This window comes from Xiphophorus maculatus, chromosome 4, assembly GCF_002775205.1.
Source record: "Xiphophorus maculatus strain JP 163 A chromosome 4, X_maculatus-5.0-male, whole genome shotgun sequence".
Lineage (NCBI taxonomy): Eukaryota > Metazoa > Chordata > Actinopteri > Cyprinodontiformes > Poeciliidae > Xiphophorus > Xiphophorus maculatus.
Window position 1 is genome coordinate 12,971,069 of NC_036446.1, and position 24,989 is coordinate 12,996,057.

The 24,989-nt window shown below is 36.4% G+C and overlaps 3 protein-coding genes across 3 annotated transcripts; 2 read left to right on the forward strand and 1 right to left on the reverse strand.

Annotated features, from left to right (window-relative positions):
• The first annotated feature begins 880 nt into the window (after positions 1-880).
• On the forward strand, positions 881-16,555 carry phf10 (PHD finger protein 10). Its single transcript, XM_014470706.2, has 12 exons — positions 881-1,016; positions 1,835-1,944; positions 2,069-2,199; positions 3,009-3,092; positions 3,169-3,293; positions 3,391-3,540; positions 4,901-5,010; positions 5,168-5,315; positions 6,294-6,434; positions 12,827-12,935; positions 14,093-14,281; positions 15,644-16,555. Exons 1-12 carry the CDS (start codon positions 945-947, stop codon positions 15,736-15,738), a joined length of 1,464 nt encoding a protein of 487 aa, XP_014326192.1. The 5' UTR covers positions 881-944; the 3' UTR covers positions 15,739-16,555.
• Positions 16,556-17,821: 1,266 nt separating this feature from the next.
• psmb1 (proteasome subunit beta 1) lies at positions 17,822-21,024 on the forward strand. The gene is made up of 6 exons (XM_005804213.3): positions 17,822-18,014; positions 18,339-18,446; positions 18,886-18,967; positions 19,342-19,471; positions 20,352-20,458; positions 20,540-21,024. Exons 1-6 carry the CDS (start codon positions 17,914-17,916, stop codon positions 20,723-20,725), a joined length of 714 nt encoding a protein of 237 aa, XP_005804270.1. The 5' UTR covers positions 17,822-17,913; the 3' UTR covers positions 20,726-21,024.
• Positions 21,025-21,959: 935 nt separating this feature from the next.
• Positions 21,960-24,987, reverse strand: psmc3 (proteasome 26S subunit, ATPase 3). Its single transcript, XM_005804212.3, has 2 exons — positions 24,001-24,987; positions 21,960-22,402 (listed from the first exon to the last, which is right to left on the reverse strand). Exons 1-2 carry the CDS (start codon positions 24,943-24,945, stop codon positions 22,064-22,066), a joined length of 1,284 nt encoding a protein of 427 aa, XP_005804269.1. The 5' UTR covers positions 24,946-24,987; the 3' UTR covers positions 21,960-22,063.
• Positions 24,988-24,989: the final 2 nt, after the last annotated feature.

Consider the following 24,989-nt stretch of genomic DNA (forward strand, 5'->3'; position numbering starts at 1 on the left):
TAGGAGCATCTTACACCAGATAAGGAGAAAAGGGACTGGACAAAATGCCTGTTAATCTGAAGTTCTGTTTTCAGATGAAAGTAAAGTTTGATCTGTCAAACTTTACGTTGAGAGAAAAAATAAAGTTTTCTCTCAAACTTTACTTTTGTTTGAGAGAAAACAAAAGTAAAGTTTTTAGTCTTTAAGACTAAAGAGTCTTTAGTCTCTTTAGTCTTAATGAGTCCTAAAAGGCTCTTTAGGACTCTTTTGGACTTCCTCCAAAGTCCTAAAGAGTTTGGAGGAAGAGTGGAGAGGAACAGACTCTGACCAAACTTCTAAAAGTATCAATTCCTGGATCAATGACCATGGTATTTTGGTACTTGATAAACCAACAAATTGGTTTGACCTAACCCCCAAATAATTTATGGGGCATTATCATGAGGAGGATGAGTGACACCCAGTGATGCAGACATGCTAACGGTATTAAAGCAATCAAAACTTCCTTAAAACCTCCATTGTAGCACTACACTGATGCAGCAATACACAATGCAAAGGGAGCCATACAGAATCCTATCCTGAAAATAAATATTTAAATGTAATATTCTAACTTACTAGGAATTGATTTTTGGGGTTTCATCAGATGTAAGCCGTTATAAACAAAATTATGAGATTCAGATACTTAAAAAATATCTCTCTGTGTCCATTGGAATAGGTTTTTCAATTATATTTTAATTTACTTGGATATATGTTTTAAAATTCTTTTTAAAACAGTGTATCTGAATTCGTATATTTCCCTTTGGTATCAAAAAAATATTTCTGAATACACAAAATAATTCCCGATTAATCCTCCGAGCCACCAGGGGTCACTGCTCTAACTTTGAAAATCGTCCCAAAGCTTTATCGAAGAAGAAGAAACAGCCACGGCTAGTGAGCTAGCTTAGCTACTTTCATTATTTTACTGAAATATGGCAGCTGTACTCCCCGTCAGACCGCCATGCGATAGCAACCCCGCCACTCCAGGAGCACAATCACTAAAGGTGACATTTTTGCTTCATTTAATTTCATAAATAAGTGAAATTTGAAATTCTGCGTTACCTCAATGTCAGCTAACGGCTAGCTCCTTATATCCCTATGGATGGTTGTGTTGGCGACATTAGTGTCCCTCCTTTGTTTTCAAATGATAATTTTATATTTCCTGCTCATATTTGATGGTCACAAAACAGTTACGTGTCAGTAAACTTATGCAAATAACAAACGGGACTTCAAATGTGTGTCTCATAAAGCTTAAACAGAGCACAACATACACAAAATTAATTTACTTTAATAAGCAAATTCTTTTAAGACTGTCATACAATACCTAAGTCAGTGCTTGACAGTCTTGCATTGACTAATGATGTTTTACATTTTCTCTTTCATTACTTTCTTCCACTGTGTATTCAAATGAAACAAAAAATGCATAACATGATCTAATTGTTGTTATTTTAAACAGTAAAGCAACAATTATTCCTACCACATGTAGATTATTACAATTATAGCCATCTTTATTCACTAGTGTTTGGTTTCCACAGCATTATATTTCATTTTTGTCTCAGACAAAAAATGTTGTGAAACTGTCAAACTGTGGCTTGTCAATAAAAGGACCTTTAACTATTGAAATAGTGTGAATGTTTTCAGCAGTCCTGTAACTTTTCAAACTTTTGGTAACCTGTTCATTAAATGAATAAACATTTGAATGAAACAAAAGTTTATTTTGTCTGTTTATTATAGCCTGACTATCCCATTTCAAAATTCTTAAGCATTTGTGATCTGAATTCTTGGTGTCATTAATGGTTTGTATTTTTATTTTTGTCTGCAGGAAGATGTAATAGATGAGGTTTCCAACGACGGCAGTCAGCCTCCCAAAAGAAGGAGAATGGGTTCAGGAGACAGCTCCCGAAGCTGTGACACCTTCAGCCAAGAGCTCGGGTAAACTGCACAGAGGACACAATAAATAGCTATTGTCTTCGTCTGACTTGGTCTCACTTGTTTTTACCTGTTCCCTCTTGTTCCCCCCCCTAAATTCACAAACCCCCAACACATCCCTGTTCAGAGCGACATATTTTCCAGCGGAGAACCTGACAGAGTATAAGTGGCCACCTGATGACACAGGAGAGTATTACATGCTGCAGGAGCAGGTCAGCGAGTATCTGGGAGTGACATCATTCAAGAGGAAGTATCCTGGTAAGAATTAGATTCTCATAAAGTTTGAATCTCATTCCTCACTTGTAAGTTAACTGGGTAATCTTATTTTTTTAAAGACTTAGTATAGATGAGAGCAGGAGTAAAATGTTAAAAGCTTCCAAAAATTATACAGCAGTAGCACAACTTCAACATATTTTTACTCAAGTAAAAGCAAAAAGTAGCCGGCCAAGAAATTACTCAAGTAAGAGTAAAAAAATATTTAACAAAAAGTCTACTCAAGTATTGAGTTCAAAACATCAATCTAATATTTAAAAGTTACATTATCACGTAGACCAAATATAAAGTTATGTGGAAATGTGGAAACACCAAAAATGCAAATGATTAAGATAAATAATCACAAAATAAGGCAACAGCAAATATTTTCCAGATCAGTTTCCTTCAATATAAAACTTATGAAACTTTAATAGAAACTGTAGATGAGTGTTTATGGCTGGTGAACTTTTGGTTAAAACAAACTGGTTCTTCCTTTGTTGACGTTACTCATAGTGGGTAGATAATCCAGAAATGTTACTCTAGTAAGAATAGTGATAATTGTTAATAAAGTTATTCAAGTAAAAGTAGAATAGGCATAGTAATATTCCCTTAAGAATAAATTTTTTCCAAAAAGTTACTCAAGTAAATATAAATAGTTACTACTCAGCTCTGCCCAACATGTGGTTATATTACAGAGAGGTTAGCCTGAACTCATGTTCTTCCTGGTGTTAAATTAAACTTCTGTCATGTTGTGAAGAATTATTTCAAGCTGTTGTTCTGAGTTAGTTTCCTTTTTCTCTTTTATCTCTGTGCAGATATGGAGAGGCGAGATTTGTCCCACAAAGAGAAGCTCTATCTTCGAGAACAAAATGTCATTACGGAGACACAGTGCACTCTGGGTAAAAATTATAACCCTTAAATAATTTACAAAAGGATTGACGCATTTCCTGACGCCAGTGTTTGTGATGCCTTCAGGTCTCACAGCTCTGCGAAGCGACGAAGTGATAGATCTGATGATCAAGGAGTATCCTTCCAAACATGCCGAGTATTCTGTCATACTGCAAGAAAGGGAGCGACAGAGAATAGCGAAAGAGTACTCTGTGAGCACAAACAGCAGAAATATCACGCCAGAAGTCTGCTTTGAGAAAACGCTTCTTCATAATTGATTCTGTCTTGATGTGATTTATTTTACTGTAGCAAATGCAGCAGCAGAACCCTCAGAAGGTCGAGGCCAGCAAGGTTCCTGAGTACATAAAGGAGGCTGCGAAAAAAGCCGCAGAGTTTAACAGCAACTTCAACAGGGAGCGTATGGAAGAGAGGAGAGCTTATTTTGACCTTCAGACCCACGTAAGTCCGGTTTTACAATACTGGCAGCATTTACTGCACATTCTGGAGACGTTTTCCAGATCTGGCTGAGCATGGAAATAGAAAATGGAATATGAAAAAAAAGTTAATTTCTATTTATTAATGCGATAAATCAAAGGTGTTCAAAGTGAGGCCTGATAGGGCTGGACAATAAATCAATAACAACATATATCTCAATAGACACGTGATCAGTATCAATAGATAATACATCTAATAGAATATTCAATGTATAGAATAATCGCTGAACTACAATCCAGAAACCCATGGCATTCTGGGAGATGTAGGAAGAAGAAAGACTGTAGCCGCTCAACCTCTCCTGGCCAGCTAAGCTAGGCTGGTGGAATCAACTGACTCAATCATTCTATGGTTACCTAGCAACAACATATTAAGTAACTTGTGCAGTCATAACTGCTTAAAAATAAAAAGCAACTGTGTGAATAAAACAGGAGATCATGCCAGCAGTTCTGAAGTATTTCAGATATTTAAAACAAGAGAATTAATCAATAATTATCAATGTGAACTGATATGACACTAGTTAAGTTTTTTAGCCATATCATACCACATCTACTCATTGACTTATCATCTAAAGTAAATCTTAGTGCACCAAAATCTGCTCTTATTTATTTTTTATTTTTTTGCTGTATTAAAACTTGGCTAAACATAAAAAGTGATTTTAAATGAAGAGTAATATACATCCTGTTTTTATTGCTGAGAATAGACAAAATATTTTTTCTGTTTTCTTCCATTAAGCCCAAAATAATAGGCAAACTGGATTCCTTACACTTAACCAGGAAAACATGGAAATACCAGTTGAAGTTTTGGATCTATGATCCCGTTCCTACAAAAAAAAAAAAAAACGAGCACTTTATTTGTTTGCTTAAAATAGCTCATGTTTAGATTATTGTTGAGTAGTTTAAGAAAAATCACAGCAATATTTTTGGCGATTTTAGTTTTAAAACGTATATTTTTCTGGCCTGCGAGTACTATTGAAGTGACGACGTTTGGTTATCCTCATCCATCTCTGAGGCTCTAAGGTTGATATTTATGTCCTCTCAATTGCATGAATGTATTTAAGTATTCCAGTGTAGAAATTGGTGTCAAAGATTAAGATATCTGTAAGAACTAGTCGTGCACCAATTAAATCAGCCACAATTTGCTTAACTTTGGGGGATCAAAAAAATGGAAATTGGACAAATTTGGAATCGGCACGTCAGGCTTTTTAGTGATTGGCCAGAAAATTGCAGTTGGTGCACTTTAGTAAAAACCCTTAGTTGAGTGTTGAATGAACACATATAACTTTGTTATAAGATCAGTTTCTGAATGTGTGTCTTTATGTTTCCAGGTTATCCAGGTACCACAGGGCAGATTCAAGGTACTTGCTCCAGAATTAACCAAAACCGGGCCTTACCCTGTGGCTCTCATACCAGGACAGTTCCAAGATTACTACAAAAGGTAAATTTAGCTCTAAAGAACAACATCCATGTTCTTTTTTACTTGTATATAGAGTAATTGCTTACCGTTAGGTGAACATGACACCCTAGCCATCCTAATATTTTCTTGTTTTATCATCTTTTTCCCTCCTGATGTATCATCGTTTTCTTCATGTCAGGTACTTGCCCAATGAGTTGCGCTATTTGCCGCTGAACACCGCTCTGTATGAGCCTCCACTGGATCCAGAGCTTCCTGCTCCAGATTCAGAGCCCGACTCGGACGATGCAGATGAGGCCAAGGACAACAAGAACAACAAGAATTCATCAGTAAGGCAATAGCTTGTTGATGGAGACGTAGAAATGTATGATCTCTGCCTGATGTGGCTAAAACAGGGTGTCTATTCTATTCTATTCTATTCTATTCTATTCTATTCTATTCTAATCTCACCAACTTATCTTTCTCAGTTTTTTTTGATGATGATGATGATGATGATGATTATGAATACTTTATTAATCCCTAAGGGGAAATTCAAAACCAGTTGAACCAGTTGTTTTTATTTATAACCCAGCAGTTTCTGCCCCTATACACTAAATAAAATATAATAAATAACCCTAAACAAATTCCAGATTTGTTTAGCTAACTGCTCCCAATGAGGCGTTAGCAGCAGTTACAAACAGCAACAGAAGAAAAGGGGGAGGAGCTGTCAGTTACCGGTTGCTATGGTAACCACCAACTGCCAAGAGCAGCCTAACAGAACCTAAAGCACCAATAAATGTCTGGAGAAACATACATGTGTGTGATTTTTCTATTGTACATTTCTGTTGCAATACTTAAATTAAATTCGTAATGTTCTTAAACCGTCTTATATTTGAGTTGCGCATCATCAAAAAAGCACAGATCGCTGATTTATCGGCACAGATTTCCTTAATTTTGTTAGAATGGTGATTGGTTGATACTTGCACGTGAAGCCAATCTTATCTACTTCAGCAAAGGTCTAAAAATCAACCGCTGCCTCTTCTGCTCTTCTGTGAGAGAGATTTGACTGATGGACGGGCCCACCAGATCATGTCTGTATGTTTGGAGTTAACAATAGTCCACCATTGTTACCAACTCAGTGACTTTCTTGCTATATTTAGTGACATTTCAGACAGAAAACATAGAAAAGGCCAGAAAACTGCAGTTGGTGCATCCCTCCGTAACAGCAGCTCTGTGCTGTCTTTATGCCAAGTCCAACGTTTTCTTTCATAAAGGATAATTTTCTGGCTTATTTTCTTAAATTTGTTACCACCTCTGTTTCTCCGTAGGACAGCTCTTCAGGAAACACCTCTGACGTGGAGAGCCAGGAGGACGGAGGAGGACATCGTCAGAAGTCCAAAGCCAAAGACAGAACGTCAACGCCGGGAAAAGACCAGCGCCACTCTCACAAAGCCACTCCAGGGTACAAGGTAGAGGACAAATCCACCTGAAAACTCTTCTCCAACAACAGCAGCAGCACTTTCTGCCCCTTCTCCTCTTTCTACTGTCACCACCTCCTTACTCCATCCATTCCTGACCCCCTACCTAGCTCTCTTCAGCATCTACAGTTGGTCAGCCTGTCTCCCAGCTGGAATGTCCCGGTCCACCCCGCCTCACACACACAGTCACACACCAGGGGGTCCTGACCTTTGACTTTTTTTGGCTTTATGATTGACCCCCTCCAAACCCTGACCCCCTGCCTGCTTTTTTTTTTTTTTACCCAACTGTGAGCAATAAGAACATTTTAAAGGAACAGTTCACGTTTCTTTTTCACTGCACTTTTACTTTTTTCTTCAGTGAAGACAAATTTGAACTTTTTTTTTCTCCTGATTGCCCTTCATATACCTCTTATCTGTCCTCACTTGTCAAAAAAAATTTCTAAGACAAGTATGTGGATTTTTTGGCTGCTAATTTTCTCTTCTTGGAAAAGAAACTTTGTTAAAGATATAAAGAAAAAATAAGCCGCATACATTTTGTGGTGGTTTTATAAAGTATATCACTGTAGGTAATATTATTATCTGTCTCTGAAGTGTGCCATGCACACTAATCCTTACTGATTAAATGAAACCCCGACTACCTCGACCTGCAGGCTTATTATTATTCCATATTTGGTAAAATCACATTCAATAAATCAGTGATATGTTATTTTAAACCACAGTTTTAGAAATACTTCACTTATAAAATGCATTATGGCTTGAAAACAAGGTAAAAATCCCACTAAATGGTTACTGAATCAGAATGGAGGGAGCTTTTCCCAGCAGATAGACGTATTATTTACTGATTGGTTCCATGTTCGGTTATTTATTGATGCCAAGAAGCAGTGAGAATTTCTACTTAACAAAAGCAACAAAACCGACTTCAGAAAAGTGCAGATCCGTGTTTTTTATGGCCACAAGTTGCATAGCCAACCTGGTCCTTGCATTACATAGAAGTCTGTTAATAATTTGTGTTTTCCAATAAAGTGAAAAAATACATTTACAATGTAATTACAAATACAATCTAGTGATCAGAAATGCACGTCAACATTAACAAATGTCTTCCCAAACACAAACTGTTACTGGAAACAAGATTTTTAACTTCAGTTATGGATATGTTGATGTGTTTTTGTAGGAAAATAAGCCAAATATAATAACCTGGGTAGACATCTGTCTCCCTGTGTTATGATCTTCTGCAGAAATTATATAGATCAGAGGTAAAATCATAAAACTAACCAAATATGAGTTTAAATCCTTTCTTTTTATTCATTTTTAGACCAAGCTTAGAACTTCAAAAACACAAAATCTTATTTCTGGTCTAGTTTCTAGTGCAAATATCTTAGTGCACTTGAAATAAGACAAAACTTACATAGAAGTGACTTTCAAGCAAAATATAAGAGCTTGTTTTAAGTCAGTAATTCCTTAATATTGATAAAATAGTTCTAGTTCCACTGGTGCCGTTACCTAGCAACCCCAGCCAAGCCTAGCCCGTCACCTAGCAACCCAGTTCTAGTTCCACTGGCAGATTATTTCACTTGTAACAAGACATTTTCTCCATTTTGTAATTGGCCAGTGGAACTAGTACTTTTTTTTTTTTTCAAAATTAAGGAATTATTTACTTAAACTTTTATATCTTGCTGAAAAGTAACTTATAAGTTAGTTTTGTTTTATTTCAAACCAAGATATTTGTACTAAAACCTAGACCAAAATGACTTGGTAAGATGTTGTGTTTTTACGGTGTAGCTAGTCCTGGTTTAGCCTTGGAAAATCTTCCACCTGATCCATTTTAACTCTGCCAAAGCTTTTAACCTTAGCAGTCCAAAAAGGCAAAACGACTCCAGAGCAGTTTTAATTTAAGTGATTCGTTAATATTTCCAGTCTGCAGCGTCCCAATCGATATGATGGCATAGAGGAGCTTCATTTAATTGTGTTGAAAAACAGACGGCACAAACTCAGCCTGAATTATAAGTTACATGTTTCCCCAGGAGGTCAAATCATAAAGATTTTCACTTTACGCTGGATAACGCAATACAAAAAGCAGCTATATGGAGTAAAAATATAATTTATTTTTCAAAGAAAGATATTTGAAGTCGTTTTAATTACTGCCTATTTCCATTGTTAATCTAATAAGCCATGAAAGTCGTTCTAGTCGGAGTTACGTTTAACTGCATTAGCAACATAGCACACTTTCTTTCTAGACTGTTAATGAGTGTGAGACAGCGGTTCGGTTTGGACGTTATTTGTCCTCTTGAAGTGTTTCAGACCGTTTTCACACTGTCGCTGAGCTGAGCTGCAGTTGCTGATTGACGGAGCCAAAAATGTGCTTCTCTTTTTCCAACACTCATAAATGCAACATCTTTGGTCGAGCTTAGGTAATGTGTTCCCTTGCAGGTCATTGTGTTTTATTTTTTTAGATTAAATTAAAAGAGAACATGTTAAACGTGTGCATAAGTCAGCGCTCAGGTGAGTATAAAGGACATGAAAGCGTCCTTTTGACTTAAGCTCAGCTTTGTAGTGTGGGGATGGTCGTTTTCTGGTTGGTTGTTGCAGCGTTCAGTGCGTCAAAGTTTCTCAAAGTAAGATCACTACAACACCATCCTTTTCCTCTTGAAGGGAGGTAGATGTTATTTCTATATTTTAAGACTATATAGTGTTTTAAGAAGTAAATATATTTAGATTTTTTGTAACTCTGGTAGCGTTGACAAACGTAAAAGCAGGTGGAGTTGGGTTATACCAGAAACATGTTCATGTTGGAGAGTTTAGTAGATTTAAATAATATTCTGACTCAAAATTGACTTTATTTTTCTTTCTGCTAGCAGTGTGCAGCAATACGTGGGGGAGAGGCTGCATACAACCAGAGAAAACTGGGCGGTTTTAAAGCCTTTGTTTACCTTGTTGCTAATTTCTCCCTGCTAATGATAGGAACTGGTTTAATAACTCTACAGCAGTTTTGTATAGATGTGAATTTAAATGTCTAAACTACATCATAACTTTTCAACCAGCTGTGACACCAGCAGTATATAAATGTTTCTATTTAACCAGTACAACTGTTCACTTGTTTGCCTCTGCAGCTGCATGTCAGAGCAACGTGGCTCTATCTAGAAAACGTGCAGTTTTTAAAAAAGAAAAAAATAAGCATTTAGCGTTTTGAGAAAGTTGGTATTATTTCTTACGTGTGCATGACATGCAATATTTCCTGTTCAAATCCAGTGAATTTAGAATAAAGGATATTTACACGAGCTGGATGCAGTTTCATGGATTGTTCCTTTTCCAGTTTCACTACAAAAGATCTCCAGACAGTTTGGGTCAAACAGAGAATAGTCTGAGTGCTGCGTGGGATTTATTTATTATTTTATTTTTATTTATTTATTTAAAAAAAAATTTTTTATTCGTTTTGTGTTTTAAAAATAGAAACTTGTACACTGTGCTGCCTATCATCTTTTAATAAGGAAGAGAAACAAAAAAGCAAACAGACATAAAAAAAATAAAGAAAGAAAAAAAAATAAAAGGAAGCCGCCGTACAATGTCACATTCACGTTAAATCATGTCTTCAATGGTCGGCAAATATTTACAGACATATTTAAAGCCTAACATCAACACAATCATATCTAGCCGGGTGATCAAAGAAAGAAGAAAGATGCATAGCAATACAAAAGGAGGATGTTTTATTTTATTCTATTCTATTTTATTCTATTCTATTCTATTCTATTCTATTCTATTCTATTCTATTCTATTCTATTCTATGTTCTTTAGTTAAGACCTGGTGAGATCTTCCACTTTACAGGATTCTGACCTCTCATCACAAGTCTTGTCAGCTCTTATGGTAGGGTGACCAAACGTCCGTATTTCCCGGGACATGTCCGTATTTCACGTCCTGTCCCGGGCGTCCCGGGTTGTTTTTAGAAAGTGAGGAAATGTCCTGTTTTTTAAATTTCCTTCATTGGACCATTATATTTACAGGCACTAGGGCACTGCGCACGGCGCTGCGTGTGACGTAATCCCTGAGCCGCGTCAGTGCGGGCAGCCCTGTTCTTAATCAGAAGATAGATAGCGTGGCTGTCAGTACGCCAACAACATACGAAAGCGCAAATGTATGGAGTTTCCCCGCTTTTAGAGCCCCCCCCCCCGGTCCAGGTTGTCCTGGTTTTCCCAAATTAAAATATGGTCACCCTACTTTAGATAAATAGTTTAGCACAGGAGACGACATATCAAAGAAATGTTTCTCATTACCCTTAAGAACTGCACTAATCCTTTCATGAGGGAGGACCCTAAATATTTCTCTATGCCATTGTGTGATAGTTGGTGGTTTATTCTTAATCCAGTTAATTAAAATGCATTTTATAGCCAAAAGCAATAATTTGTCACAAAGTTTGAAATGCGATTGTGTCAGGATTTATTTTGATAATCATGAAGAATAGATTCATAAATACTTAATGAACTACAGCCCACTGCACTGAACCCCATTGAAAACCTCCTGGTTATTCCTCCAAATATTGATTTCTGAACCTGAGTTAAAACGTTAGTATTGTTGTTTCTAAATGAATATCAACTTGTTTTCTTTGCATTATTTGAGGTTTGAAAGCTCTGCATCTTTTTAGTTATTTTGACCATTTCTTATTTTCTACAAATACTTTTTTTTGTAGACATGTTGTCAGTAATTTATAGAATAAAAGAACAATGTACATTTTACTCAAACATATACATGTAAAAACTGAAATCAGAGAAACTGAGCGTTTTAAGTGGTCTCTCAATTTTTGCCAGAGCTGTGTAAAAAAGTTTTTTATTATCTGTAGACTAATCCATGTAGACTAACTTAATAAACGTAATCACTTGAAATGAGAATAATGTTTATTTATTTAATGTTTAGTAATTTGGCATTATTTTTGAATTTTAAAGATATTTAGCTTTTCTGTCTAATTCAAATTCATTTTTATTGATTCAAATTTTTGGTTTTTGTCTTTACCAAATCTTACACTTTTTCCAGTTTTAAAAAACTTTTTAAAAATCTACTCAGTTTATATTTTTCTGATTATTGCCACATAATGTGTTGGTACAAATTATGCCTTGCAAAACCGTAAATCTTTCCACATTTTATTACATTAAAACAAAAAAGAAATCACGTTATACAGAATTTATGTGATAGATCAACACAAATTAATGCATAATTGTGAAGATATATTAACTAATGCTCTATGTTGTTGTCCTTTTCACTGTTATTCATTAATATCATATAAATTACCAATAAAATGCTTTAAGGCTTATGGCGACGTGACAAAAGGTGGAAAAGTTCACAGCGTTTTTCTTTTCCGAAGCAGTTTATAGTTCATGTTGTTTCACAATCCTCCATATTTGGAGTTTATTGTAACTTTTTAAATAGTGTTTTAACAACAAAGTGGTTTTAAATGATCTGTAACTAAAACTGTGAAGCAGGTTTCTGAGGTGAAGAACAAAACGCATCTCAGCGTTTCTGTTTCTGGTCAGTTTGAGTTTCTCCCTGGATAGTTTTGTTCAATTTACTGCTTTTTTCTTGAGTGTTTTAAATGTTCCAACATTTCAAGAATATTTCATGCAGGAGATTTAGCTAAAAGCTTTTTGAAAGTTGTCATTTTGGTACTGAAGTACTTTTGTTTTACAGCAAACTGTGCTTCCCCGTCTAGGTGCAAATCTTTTAGAAGTCTCACCCAGTTTTGCCAAGTTAACAACAAACTGCTTATTATTCATTTTAAATCAGTTTGAATAAGTTCCTAGTTTGTGTTTTGTGAGAATAGAAGCCTTTAATTTGCTACGGTAATTTAATTTTTTGGGTTAAATTACTTTGGTGCATCAACATATTGTTCAAAAATGTAAATATAAAGAAAAAGTTGACTTTGTTTCTTATTTCAGTGGAGGAAGGCACTTTGCTGTTTTGGTTTTTGTGTGTTTATAACAATGTTTATTTGATTTCTGAAAAAAGGTGGAAAGCTTCTTGTTACCTGTGAGATTATTGATGAATAAGTTTTCTGTTTTTTTGTACTCTTTAAAAACTAGGCTGCAAGTTTTACCAGAACTTTTTCTTTTAGCATTTATGACAACGATAATTTGTCACATCTGTAATTATCACTGATCATTTCTATATTATAACTAAAAGGAAATACTGATGTGGTCAGAGAGGAGTTTTTGTGTTGACATGGATATTTTATTGAAATAACTGATTCCTAAAATGAAATTTCAAACTGACTTTTAATGCAGCAGGTAATTATATTTTATAGTAGGAAAAAAAGTATATTTTTTTCCCTCTTCTGCTTTATATCCATGACTACAAAATTCAAATGTTTGATTGGTTTTATAGCGTTATTCTGCCCTTGCAGCCTAAAGTCATTCCAAATGCTATTTGTGGCATTTGCCAGAAGGGTAAAGAGGCCAACAGGAGAGGCAGGCCGGAGGCTCTCATTCACTGCTCCCAGTGTGATAACAGCGGTGAGTCTGCAAGCTGCCATTTAACGCCACTTTTCCTGCTCTTTGTGTTATTACTCTGTTCTGCTTTGACGCTGAAATTATTAGTTTTATGTGTTTATTTACAACAGTCCACGTGTTATTGCTCTAAAATCTAATTTGTTTCAATTCTTTTTCTATTTTTAGTAGTAATCCTCGCCTGATATGAGGCTATTGTAGACATTTGTTAGACAGTTTTTTAGAATTAGACATTTTTGCTCGGCAGGAATCGTAACTAAAGAGTTGAAGGATATTTTGGTATTACAGCTGCAGTAAAACTCCAAATGAATATGCTCATTTAAAGGTGACCTATTATACAAATTCATATTTTGTACCTTTTTATATTTCCATTTGTATCTAAACTGCTTCTAAAACCAGATCAAGTGCTTCATAAAATTTTTTTAAAAACTTCCAGCGTTTTTTGGTGCAAGTTAGTCTCTTTGGTGTTTGGAAAATGAGATGTTTAAAAAAACCCGCCAAAGTCACAAACAACGGACACTGCGTCGTTACCTAGCAACCCCAGCCTAGCTCGGCCCGTCACCTAGCAACCCACGCTGAGCTCCAGCATGTTTGGTCAGCTGGTTTTACTGATGTACAATGGCTGCTGGAAAAGACAAGTGTTTTGTTGTTGACTTACCATCCAGAAACCATTTGCTGCATGCTTGTTGGTTGTGCAGGAGACTCCACTTCTGCTTTTCAAAGATTTACAGTTGTAGAACAGTTTGCGGCCATTTTAAACAAGTTAAAACAACATTTAATTTCCCTTGGGGCTCAATAGCATCTTCGAATTAGAATTGAATTTGAATTTTAATGTGTGAATGTAAACGTTGAGGATTAAAGGTCGTGGCCAGCAGGAGCTAATTTGGCTTTAAAGTGACATGAAGCCATAAAGCATCTCAATCTGGAAGGAGGATAATGAAACTAAACTCTCGTTACCTAAGAAAGATTTTTGTGCAGTAAATATATGGGCCATAGACCTGTCCTAACCCTTTCCAGGAACCATCATAGGTCACCTTTAAAACAGCAGAGCTGCACCTTTAACTGGATGTACAAGAGTCTGTTCACACACGTCTTTTTTCTGTTCTGTTTGTGTCCTCCACCGTTCTGCCCTGCATACTCGTCTGTGTGTCTGTGAACCTCAGGCCATCCGTCCTGCTTGGACATGAGCGAGGAGCTGGTGAGCGTGATCCAGACGTACCGCTGGCAGTGCATGGAGTGTAAGACGTGCACCGTGTGCCGCCAGCCGCACCATGAGGACGAGATGATGTTCTGTGACAAGTGTGACCGCGGCTACCACACCTTCTGCGTGGGCATGGATGAAATACCTACAGGTGAGGAGAAATGGCTTTGTGTGGGGGGGTTTCAGCCATGTTTTGTTTTTCTTCATCAGTTTAATTTGATTATCTTTGATATTTGTTGTGCGAAATAAAATGGCTGCGTCAGATTAAATATAAATGTTTTTACATAACCAGTACAACTGTTCACTGGTTTGCCTCTGCAGCTGCATGTTAGAGCAATGCGGCTCTACCTAGAAAAATGAGAGTTCAAAAAAAGCATTTAGCGTTTTGAGAAAGTAGATATTATTTCTTACATGCCATGCAATAGTTCCTGTTCAAATCCAGTGAATTTAGAATAAAGGATTTTTAGACGAGCTGAATTTCTACTTTTCCAGTTTCACTGCAAAGATTTCCAGATAGTTTAGCTTAGACAGAGAATAGTCTGTGTGCTAATTGGGATTTATTTTCATAATTATGAAGAATTGACTCATGAAAAGATGTTTTTGTTATCACTAATAAACCTCAACACTTGAAATGAGAGTAAGCAGGAAAATGTTTATTGAAAGATATTTAGATTTTCTTTCAGACTTTTGGTAGCTGTGTGACCTGACTGCAGAATCGTTGCCAGTCTTTAAAAAAACAATTTAATTCAGAAATGGCAGAGGTTGATTATTTTAATCCATATAGTGTAATAAATTTAAAGTTTATTAAAAAAAAACAAAAAACATCCTGTTCAAGGTTTTCCTCAGAAAACTTGCTAAGCCTGGTGGTTAGGTGCTCAGCAGTCATTCATCCAGCGGCCCGTCATGTTTTTTAGTTAAAAAACATTTAAATTTGACAGGAAATTTGAAAATATCACTTGATAATTATGTGTTATTAAAAGATTAACACCTGAACACCAACTATAAAATCTTAAAAAATGCAAACATTTTAAAAAGACTTAAATAAGTAGTGCTTAGCCTGGTGGGGGCACAACTAAAGCCTGGTGGCCCGCCAGGCTTATAAAACACTGGGGGAAACCCTGCTGTTGATCAGATTGAGAGGGGGTCTCTTCAAATCACCCTACAGTTTCTGGGTTCAGTTCAAAATATTTTTTTTCTGATAAAACTATTTTTTGTTGATTTGGATGCACATAAATATGATTTTCTCTCCAACATTTATCTACATTTTGAATGTTTCATAATTTCCTCCACTTTCTCTAAGACTTTAGGTTCAGCTAAATTGAACAAAGAGGTTTTATGTTTGCGTTTTTCCATAAAGTTTAAACAACCTGGTGACTCGTCTCAAAGTTTTTTGATGATCCCTTAGGAATTTTACTGAATATGAAATTTTTAATGTTTTCTATCATTCTCTTTAACCATTTTATGCTTGTTTTTTGTCTTTATTTGTGCTCAACAATTCATCCTGTCTTCTCAGGTCTTTGGGTGTGTGAGGTTTGTGACAAAGACTTCGCAACACCCAAGAAGAAAGGAGTAAAAACACCGAAGAAGTCTAAATCGGCTCAGAAATGACCAACGTAAAAATTTAGCTAATTTGTCCACAAATCCTCTGTCAACATTTCTGGAAAATGTTAATTGTTTTTTCTATTTCTTAAATAAAGCTTTGTTTGGACATTGTGTTCTTTAAAATGCTGTATTTAATTAAGAAAAGCAAAATAAAAAATTAAATGAACGCTTAACGTGCTGTTGCTTGGTAATGAAGAGCTAAGTTTATTTTTTACAAAACTTTGAATTAATTTCTATGACTGGAAAATGTTATGGTTCCCAGTGAACTATGCTTTTTCTCTCCATATATTTCTGTTGTTATATAAATCTGGTGCTGAAACTCATTTAAACTCATTCAATGCAGGGTTTTAAAGGACTTACTGACGTCATTCACATTTTAAAAATTAATTTGAGTGTTTTACGTCTTATTATCTGTGGTTTGTGTTTTTAATGACTCCTTGACTGAGAAAGCAGTCTGGGTCAATATTTTTTAAACAAGTGGCGCTATTCTTCCTGTGTGTTTACGGACACTGGAGTTTTAAGTTTTATTTTAACTATATTTCAGATTTAAGTTTCTCCAACATTCACTGTTCTCAGAATCGTAAGATGCAATTGTAACCACTTGTAATTACACTAAAGGTAATTACTCTAACATTTGTTTACATTGACCAGATGATTTTGGAATCAGCCTAAATGTAGTGTTTTGAAGTTTTTATTATTATTTTATGTTTGCATTATATTGTCCTCTAAACTGGTTGTTAAATAGTTATTTGTTGCCTCTAATGTCACAGTAAATAAATTGTTTGTTGTTTTTTTTACAATAAAATCCACTTTAAAGGGCTAATTGTTCCCTTTTCATGTGTATCATGTTGGAAACCTTATCATCTCTTTCTGCTAATTCTACTGCTTTGATACTAATATGTTTTTGTAAATAATTATTCAAATCTCACATTTTTGTGTCTTTTTCCTATACAAGATGGCTGACGAGGTTCTTTGAGTTAAATGTTAAGGATTTGAAAGGAATTTAACGTAACAAAATGAAAGCTAAGTTAGCAGTCAAAATGTTATATTAGTAAATGGTAACTTTTTATGTTTAGAAAATAAACATTGATGTTCAATAATAAGGTAAAAGTGGCCAACAACTGAAAAATAATTACGCATTGAGAGGTTGGGATTTAAATACATAAAACCTATTTTATTTTTTGCTTACTTGTCCCATAATCTTGTTTTGAATTTATAAGAAGTTAATCTGACGTATACACTTATATTCTACATATTTGTTTGAACTGATCTGCACAATGTTTAAGTTTGATCACCGGGTAAGTTATGCAATAATAGGAAAAATATAAACTTTTCTATATCGTTTATGTTGCCAGGTGCTGTTACTTTTGTGTGAGCATTACAGAAAAAAAAAGTAACAATGTGGCCATAAATTTTTTTTTTTATAATCTAGTGTTCAGTTGGTCTTTTAATTTTCTAAAATCCACAGATGTTGGGCTAAAATTGAAAATATTTGAAAATCCTACCCACTGTCATGATGTCGAGTTTTTGAGATGGAGTCATTTTTTACATCAACGTTAAGCCATAGTGTTTATGTTGGCGATTTGCACAAAATCTAAGATGCAATTAATTGCAAAATTAGTTGAAGTTTTTGAAATTCACAAATATCTGCTCTGATTTTGCTCATTAATAAAATGAATAGTGCTGATGTTACACCGTTATTTTCATTGAATAAGAAGAGCAGAAGAGTCCCTTAAAAACAATGGTGATTACCTCCCAAAAATCAAGTGCTATCATCATTTTTACATTAAATAGTAGTAGAAAGGGCTTGCCCACTCTGCTATATATGTATACTCATATTATGGAAGAACTAGCACTGATGGTTTGTATAAGTTTTAGATATTTCTCAATAAAACTTTTTTGAAACTTATAACGGGTTCATTATTGAGCGTAGCTATACCAGAAAACTTCTGACAATCAGATCTGGTAGCGCTAATGACATAATTGTGAAAAACAAATGTCCGTAATCCAGAAGTAGCTGAATTGCATGTCGTACCTCAATCACCCTGTAGGGGCGCTGGTCAGCTGTGAGCCTCACCAGACGGGCGGTTGGTGAGTGCAGAGGAAGAGACTGCCATACTGCAGTGATACAGCGAGTTTAGCCGAGGGAAGCTGAGTTTTCCCCCTTGCTTTGTTTCCGAGATGCTTTCAGCTCAAGGTTTTGGAGGCCCTGGCAAGATGAAGGAGTATCATTATGCCGGCGCTGTAGAGAACAGATTTTCACCTTACGCTTTCAACGGAGGGTCAGTGGGAATCTTCTGTTAATGTCAGATTAGCCTTGAAGCTAGCTCATACTACTTATGCTATCCGGTTAATTTTAGCAAACCAGTTCTATAGCTAATAAATCAGGTTTTTGTATAAACTTTACATTTGTGATGTTACACGATGTAGTAATGTATTTATTTGATTCATGATGTTAAGTCATAAAAAGGAAGAAAGGAGTAAACGCAACACTTTCAGTTTCGAATCTGTTCTGTTAGCATCCTTTAGCTAGGCTATAGTAGTTTGTGTTCACTCTTGATGTTTTAGGGATTTTGGAGCTAACCGGTTTCTCCTCTTCTTCTCAGAACCGTACTAGCTGTTGCTGGAGAAGATTTTGCCATCGTAGCGTCAGACACCAGGCTCAGTGAAGGCTACTCCATCCACAGCCGCGACTCCCCGAAGTGCTACAAGCTGTAAGTCATTCCTCTGATCACGGATGTTATGAAGACTGACCGCAATAAAAAGCTTCACGTCTCGGCTGATATGTTGTCTTTATGTCCCGAGACTCATTAGAAAATGGCATTTAATATTCCCAGCAAGAATAAAGATGGACTTAAATCCAACCAAATGCTTTTTCTCCCGCTGCAGTACTGTCCTTTTAACCATAATGGGTGAAAATGACTTAAAAGTTTAACATAATATTTCATGACTTAAAAGTTTAACATAATATTTTGCGGTATTTATTGAAATAAAAGTAAAAGTTATAACAACAAGCTTTTAAAACCCATCACATTATCTTTTTGGTGCTAAATGGACATGTATATAGCTAAATGTATATTTCATGTTTTTTATATTAAAGATGTTAATATTTAAATGACTAATTCCAGTCTTTGTGTTTTCACACGCTTACAGGACAGACACAACTGTCATTGGCTGCAGTGGTTTCCATGGCGACTGTCTGACGCTGACAAAAATCATTGACGCCAGGCTAAAGGTGAGCTGTTTTTGGTTTCACTGTGGTTTTAAATTACCCTGCTTTATAAACAACTTGTTGCATTTGCTTGAATTCACCAAATTCACAAAATGCTGTCTGATACGGTGGAGGAGAAAAAAAAAATCAGACACCTGTTTTGTTTTAGGCATCAAAGTAATACACATAAAATAAACTGGAAATATTGGATATTTTTTCTTTAAAACATTTTTAGTGTAAGTCATTAGTTTTTCATTTTTGCGTGTTTATGTGTCCTTTGCAACTTTGTGCAAGTAGAAATTACAATCAATTTTGGATGAAGAAGGAATATAAATCATAATACCACAGTGATTTAAATATTACATTCAGTTATAAAATAATATTTCTCTTCTTCTCAGATGTACAAACACTCAAACAACAAAACTATGACCAGCGGAGCCATTGCAGCCATGTTGTCCACCATCTTGTACAGTCGGAGGTTCTTCCCTTACTACGTCTACAACATCATTGGGGGTCTGGATGAAGAAGGTGGGCTCTTATGTTCTAGCGTACGAACCGTTCAGCTATTCTGCTGTTAGAAATACATATTACAGTAAACATAGCTGGCTTCATTGTTGTATTTTATACACTTCAGAGCAAGAATTGTATGAAATGGGTCAAACATCACATCTTACTGCCATATCTTTAAGCAAATAAAGCTCTGGCTAAGATGATTCATCAAATTAATCGTTAAGAATTTTTTATTAAAATGATTTTCAATTAACATAGACTTAATAAAAGCCCATTTGCTGATATACCACACACTGATGGCAGTTATTAAGCTGAAGAAAAAAATATATATGTTAAATGTTAATGTGTTTTTCTTTAAGCTGCAGATCCATTCTTAGCTACAAATGATCAAGCGTACACTAGAGGAATGCTGCATTATTTCATTTTAGGCAATAACATGTTTATTTCTTGTTGAAGCCTTCATTAATTTGCATATTTTGATTCCTTTGTAATATCGTATAAAAAGTGATTAACTGAATTTTTTTCTATCCAATTAGTTAATTAATTAATAAATTACTAAAACAATTGCAGCCCTGTTATTATTTTGTAGTTATAAAAGTTTTTCCTTCATAATTTGTAGAATTTGGTCAGAAATTATTTCGACGGTATTTCACGCCGTCCCTTTAACAGTTATCCTTCATCAAATAGCGTCATTAAATACGACAATAATTTTCAAACTCTTCCAAAAACAACTCAGACTTTTTCTCAAGTGGATCAGTATCAGTAGAAATATTTTGTGTCTCCAGCAGTAATCAGGGAATTTATTATTACGTACATTATTTTGTTTTATTAACGCTTAAAGCTTGTCTTATGGTCCTATTTTTTTTTCTGTGTACAACCTGGAATATGTGCAACGTAGGCAAAGGAGCGGTTTACAGCTTCGACCCGGTCGGCTCCTACCAGAGAGACACCTACAAGGCCGGAGGGTCCGCCAGCGCCATGCTGCAGCCGTTGCTAGACAACCAGGTCGATAAAAACACACACAGACCATTTTATTCATCCTCATTATGAACACAGTCTGACTCTTTCCAAAATGCTGCTTCACAGATCGGGTTTAAGAACATGGAGGGTGTGCAGCACCTTCCCTTGACTCAGGAGAAAGCGGTGCAGCTGGTCAAAGACGTCTTCATCTCGGCCGCAGAGAGAGACGTCTACACCGGAGACGCCCTTCGCGTCTGCGTCATCACGAAGGACGGCATCAACGAGCAGACGATACCGCTGAGGAAGGACTAGAGAGGACACAGTGTTTCTGTCTGCCTTCAGTTTCCTCTCTGTCTTCAGCATTTTACATAAATTGATCCGCAGGTTGATAAAGTTGCCATGTAGGTTTGGCTCCAAACTGAAGGGAGGATTTCTGTCAATTCTTTGGTCCCAAATATTCTGCTTATTTAGTCGCCGGCCTTCTTTTGGATCAGCATTCCTGTTTTTCCCGCCTGGCCTAAACTCTTCCTCTGGATGATTTCTTATGTTTTGGAAGGAAACATGCTCAGCTGTTCTTTTTACATTCTTAATAAATATAAACAGTTCAGGAACTCTCCTCGTCTGCTGCTTATTTTTGCACTCAAGATTCACTTCTGAATCTCTAAGAAATGACCGGAAACAGACAAGATGGAGATAAATATCGGTTGTTAATATCAGCCCAGTTTTATTTACATAACAGATGCCGCTTTGTTAAAATATGACTAATATCGACCGATACCATAAAATTATATAGCATATAATTTTAAATTTATATAATTTTCTTCATAACATCAATAAAGTTACGGACAAGCCTGACTTACTATTGAGGTAAAACTTTCCATCGGCAGAGCTTTGGTTTCTAAGCAACATGTAAATGGATTTAAAAAGAAACAAAGACGGTCAAATGTCTGAATGTCAATGAAAATATTTTTTTTTTATTAGACTGTTGAGGATACAGAGTATCTTCAGTCAGAAGCTTCTTCAGATTTGCTGTAATACAGACTGCTACAGGAGATCTTTCCTCATCTATAACTCTTTAAAGAATCTGAATTAATGAGCTGCAATATAATTGAATTTCCATTTGGGATCAATAAATTATTTTTGAACTTGAATACCGATGTGTAACCCCACTAATGGTGATATGAATCCAACTATTAAAAGTCCAAACACTTCAAAGATTGAAGGGAATTGAACTGATCGTATTAAAAATATTTCAGGTTTATTTTACCTGAGGGTGTTGTGAATTATATTTTTATTTCTAATGTGCCAATTTTTTCTGCTGCATCTGATAAGAAAACCAGTTTGTGCTCAGGTAAAGAAAACAGACCACTCACTTCCTTCATGTAACAAACCCTGGAGCTTTTTAAAGAGCTCTGCTTATTTTACTATATGAAGTGTTATAATTGTACATTTATGACTCAACATGTTATATTAATTAATGTCATTATTAATGTTATATTAAGTATGTTTGACTGTGGAAACCACAAGGAACAAACAAACCAGCCAGTTAGTCTTTCCCTCTTTTTATTAACCCAAGAAAATCAGTTAAATGTTTAACAATTATTTCAACAATCAGAAAATAATAACTCTCTCACACAAACAGAGACGCGGTTAGGCGTAGTACTGCAGGTTGGCCTTCTTCTTGGCCTGCACCTCCAGGATTCCCTCCATGTAATCCTCGTGGTTGAGCTCGGTGGCGCCGCGGCGCAGCGCGATCATGCCGGCCTCCACGCACACGGCCTTGCACTGTGCGCCGTTGAAGTCGTCGGTGCAGCGGGCCAGCTCCTCGTAGTTCACGTCCGGACTCACGTTCATCTTGCGCGAGTGGATCTGCATGATGCGCGCTCTGGCCTCTTCGTTTGGCATCGGGAACTCGATCTTCCTGTCCAGGCGACCCGAACGCAGCAGAGCCGGGTCCAAGATGTCGACTCTGTTGGTGGCAGCAATCACCTAAAAAAAACAAAAAACACATAGGGGTCAAATCTGGGTGCATTGTCTTTTTAATCATCAGATTACAATATATAATGACCATTTTTAGGTTGTTGGACAATAAAAATAAACATTTTTGAAGTTTTGGTTTGATTAAACTGCAATATTTGATCTGCAGAAGTTTTAAAATCAATTTAAATGTCTTTTTACTCTTTACAGATCACCACCTTCCTAAAACAATGGCATTTTTTGCCAAAAAATGCAGAATATCATCACTTTTGATGAAGGTGAAGATATTTGAAATGATTTTTACCAAATTACACAAGGTCAAAACAATCAAAAATCTGACAAATGTATTAACCTAATTGAGAATTTAACTGGTATTTTTAAATTACAATTTATGGGGAATAACTATTTCAAAGCAGGACTGTTTTTTTTTTTATTCCAACAAAATCAAACTTAACATGAATTAACCTTTACTAGTCATTTATCTGATTTACACCAAAAGTTAAAAAGGTAATTTGTTCAACATTTTATTGGCAATATTTATATTATTCCATAATTTTCATTCCTAAAATGCCTCAACTGTGTCGGAGCCAATTAGTGAGGAATTTATTGGCGTTAGAAAAAGGCTTAAAAAGAGAAAAAATTGTTAAGTTTGTAATTTAATTTAAATTTACAAACATGTTAAAAGCATAGAATACAGACATGCGAATTTTTTATGTATATTCTGGTATTTTCAGCTTCTTAATTTAGATTTTATTGTACTTTTTTTTTTCTCCCAGTAGTTGGATAGCTGTCTGGAGAATAGACACAATAATACTTTTTGATTACTTATTTATCACCCCGTCATGATAACAAATTTTTCTGGGCAATTAACTGTCCTAGAAGTTATTTCAATAAACGATAATATTGTTGTTTTGAGACCATCTTCAAATAATATAATGATAAAGGCATAACAATGAAAGAACACGTTCTCAAAGATGAATAAACTTTAAATTCAAATCAATATTTAACACTGGAACTGGAAGACATTTTAAATATCCAAAATAAATAAACAAAACAATCAAATGAATTATGTAAACAAAACAAAAAGTGATAGTTGAGACCAGAATGAAGACTTTCATCATCCAGTTTTTTGTGGAAATAGAGACAAAAGAGAAAAATAATAAATCATACAAATGATTTAAAAAATTAAATTATTGAGCTTGTTTTAATTTATCATGCAATTAATTGATTTATTATTTATTGTGACAGACCTACATATATACAGGACGTCAAAATGTTTTCCTTAGGGCTGCACCCATTGCACTTTTCTGGCCGACTGCCGATCTTTAAAACGCCTGACCTGCTGATTTTTGTCTGAAATGTCGTTAAATATAGCAAATAAAGCCAATGAGTTGGCAGTGGAGTGACTGTTGTTGCCTGCCTGGTGGACCGGTCTGTCAGCCTCTCAAAGTGGAACAAAAGAGGACAGAGGTTGATGTATAGACTTTTACTGAAGTAGATAAGATTTGATTATAGGTATTGGCCGATCACCGATCTCCTAAAATGAATAAAATCGGTCCGATTTATGGGTGTTTTCCTGTTGACTGTTGTGTGGTTGGCAGCTCGTTTACCTTGACCTGCATGTTGGGCTGGAATCCATCCAGCTGGTTGAGCAGCTCCAGCATGGTCCTCTGGACCTCCCTGTCTCCAGCCTTCTCGCTGTCGAACCTCTTCGTCCCGATGGCGTCCAGCTCGTCGATGAAGATGATGGACGGGGCTTTCTCCTTGGCCAAGGCGAAGGCATCCCTCACCAGCTTGGCTCCGTCTCCAATGAACATCTGGACCAGCTGTGGACCTGCGAGCTTCAGGAAGGTGGCCTTGGTCTGAGCGGCGCAGGCTCTGGCCAGGAGGGTCTTCCCGGTGCCAGGTGGGCCGTACATCAGGACCCCTTTAGGCGGCTGGATGCCCAGGTTCTCAAACTTCTCCTTGTGGTTCATCGGCAGCACTATGGCCTCCACCAGCTCCTGGATCTGCTTATCCAGCCCTCCTATGTCGCTGTACTGCTCCGTGGGACGCTCATCCACCTCCATGGCTTTCACCCGGGAGTCGTACTCGGTGGGCAGGGTCTCCAGGATCAGGTAGGAGTCTTTATTGACCCCAACCAGGTCGCCGGGCTTCAGCTTCTCGGCATCCACCAGCCCGATCACCGGCAGGAAGTAGGTCTGCCGAGTGGAGGTTTTAATGACGGCGCACTTTCCTTTTCTCTGGGAGTCCAGATCCACGTTGGCCCCGTCCTCCTCCTGGTCGTTGGGGTCCACGTCCAGCAACTCGATCACGTTGGAGACCAGATACGGCAGCGTTTTGTTCACCTTTATCTTCTCCGTGTTTTCCTTGATTTTGTCCTTCATGGCCTGAAGCTCGTGGGTCACCCGCAGCACTTCGCTCTTCATGATCTTTATCTCGCTGTCCAGGAGTCGGGTCCGCTGGACTATTTCCTCTGTGGACATTTTTAACACTTCTTCCCCGATTCCGTCTTCCACTTCATCCCAAACTGATTTGTCACTCAGCGACGCCATCTTTGCTGTGTCTGCGCTCAACTGTGACTCACCGGAAGATAAAG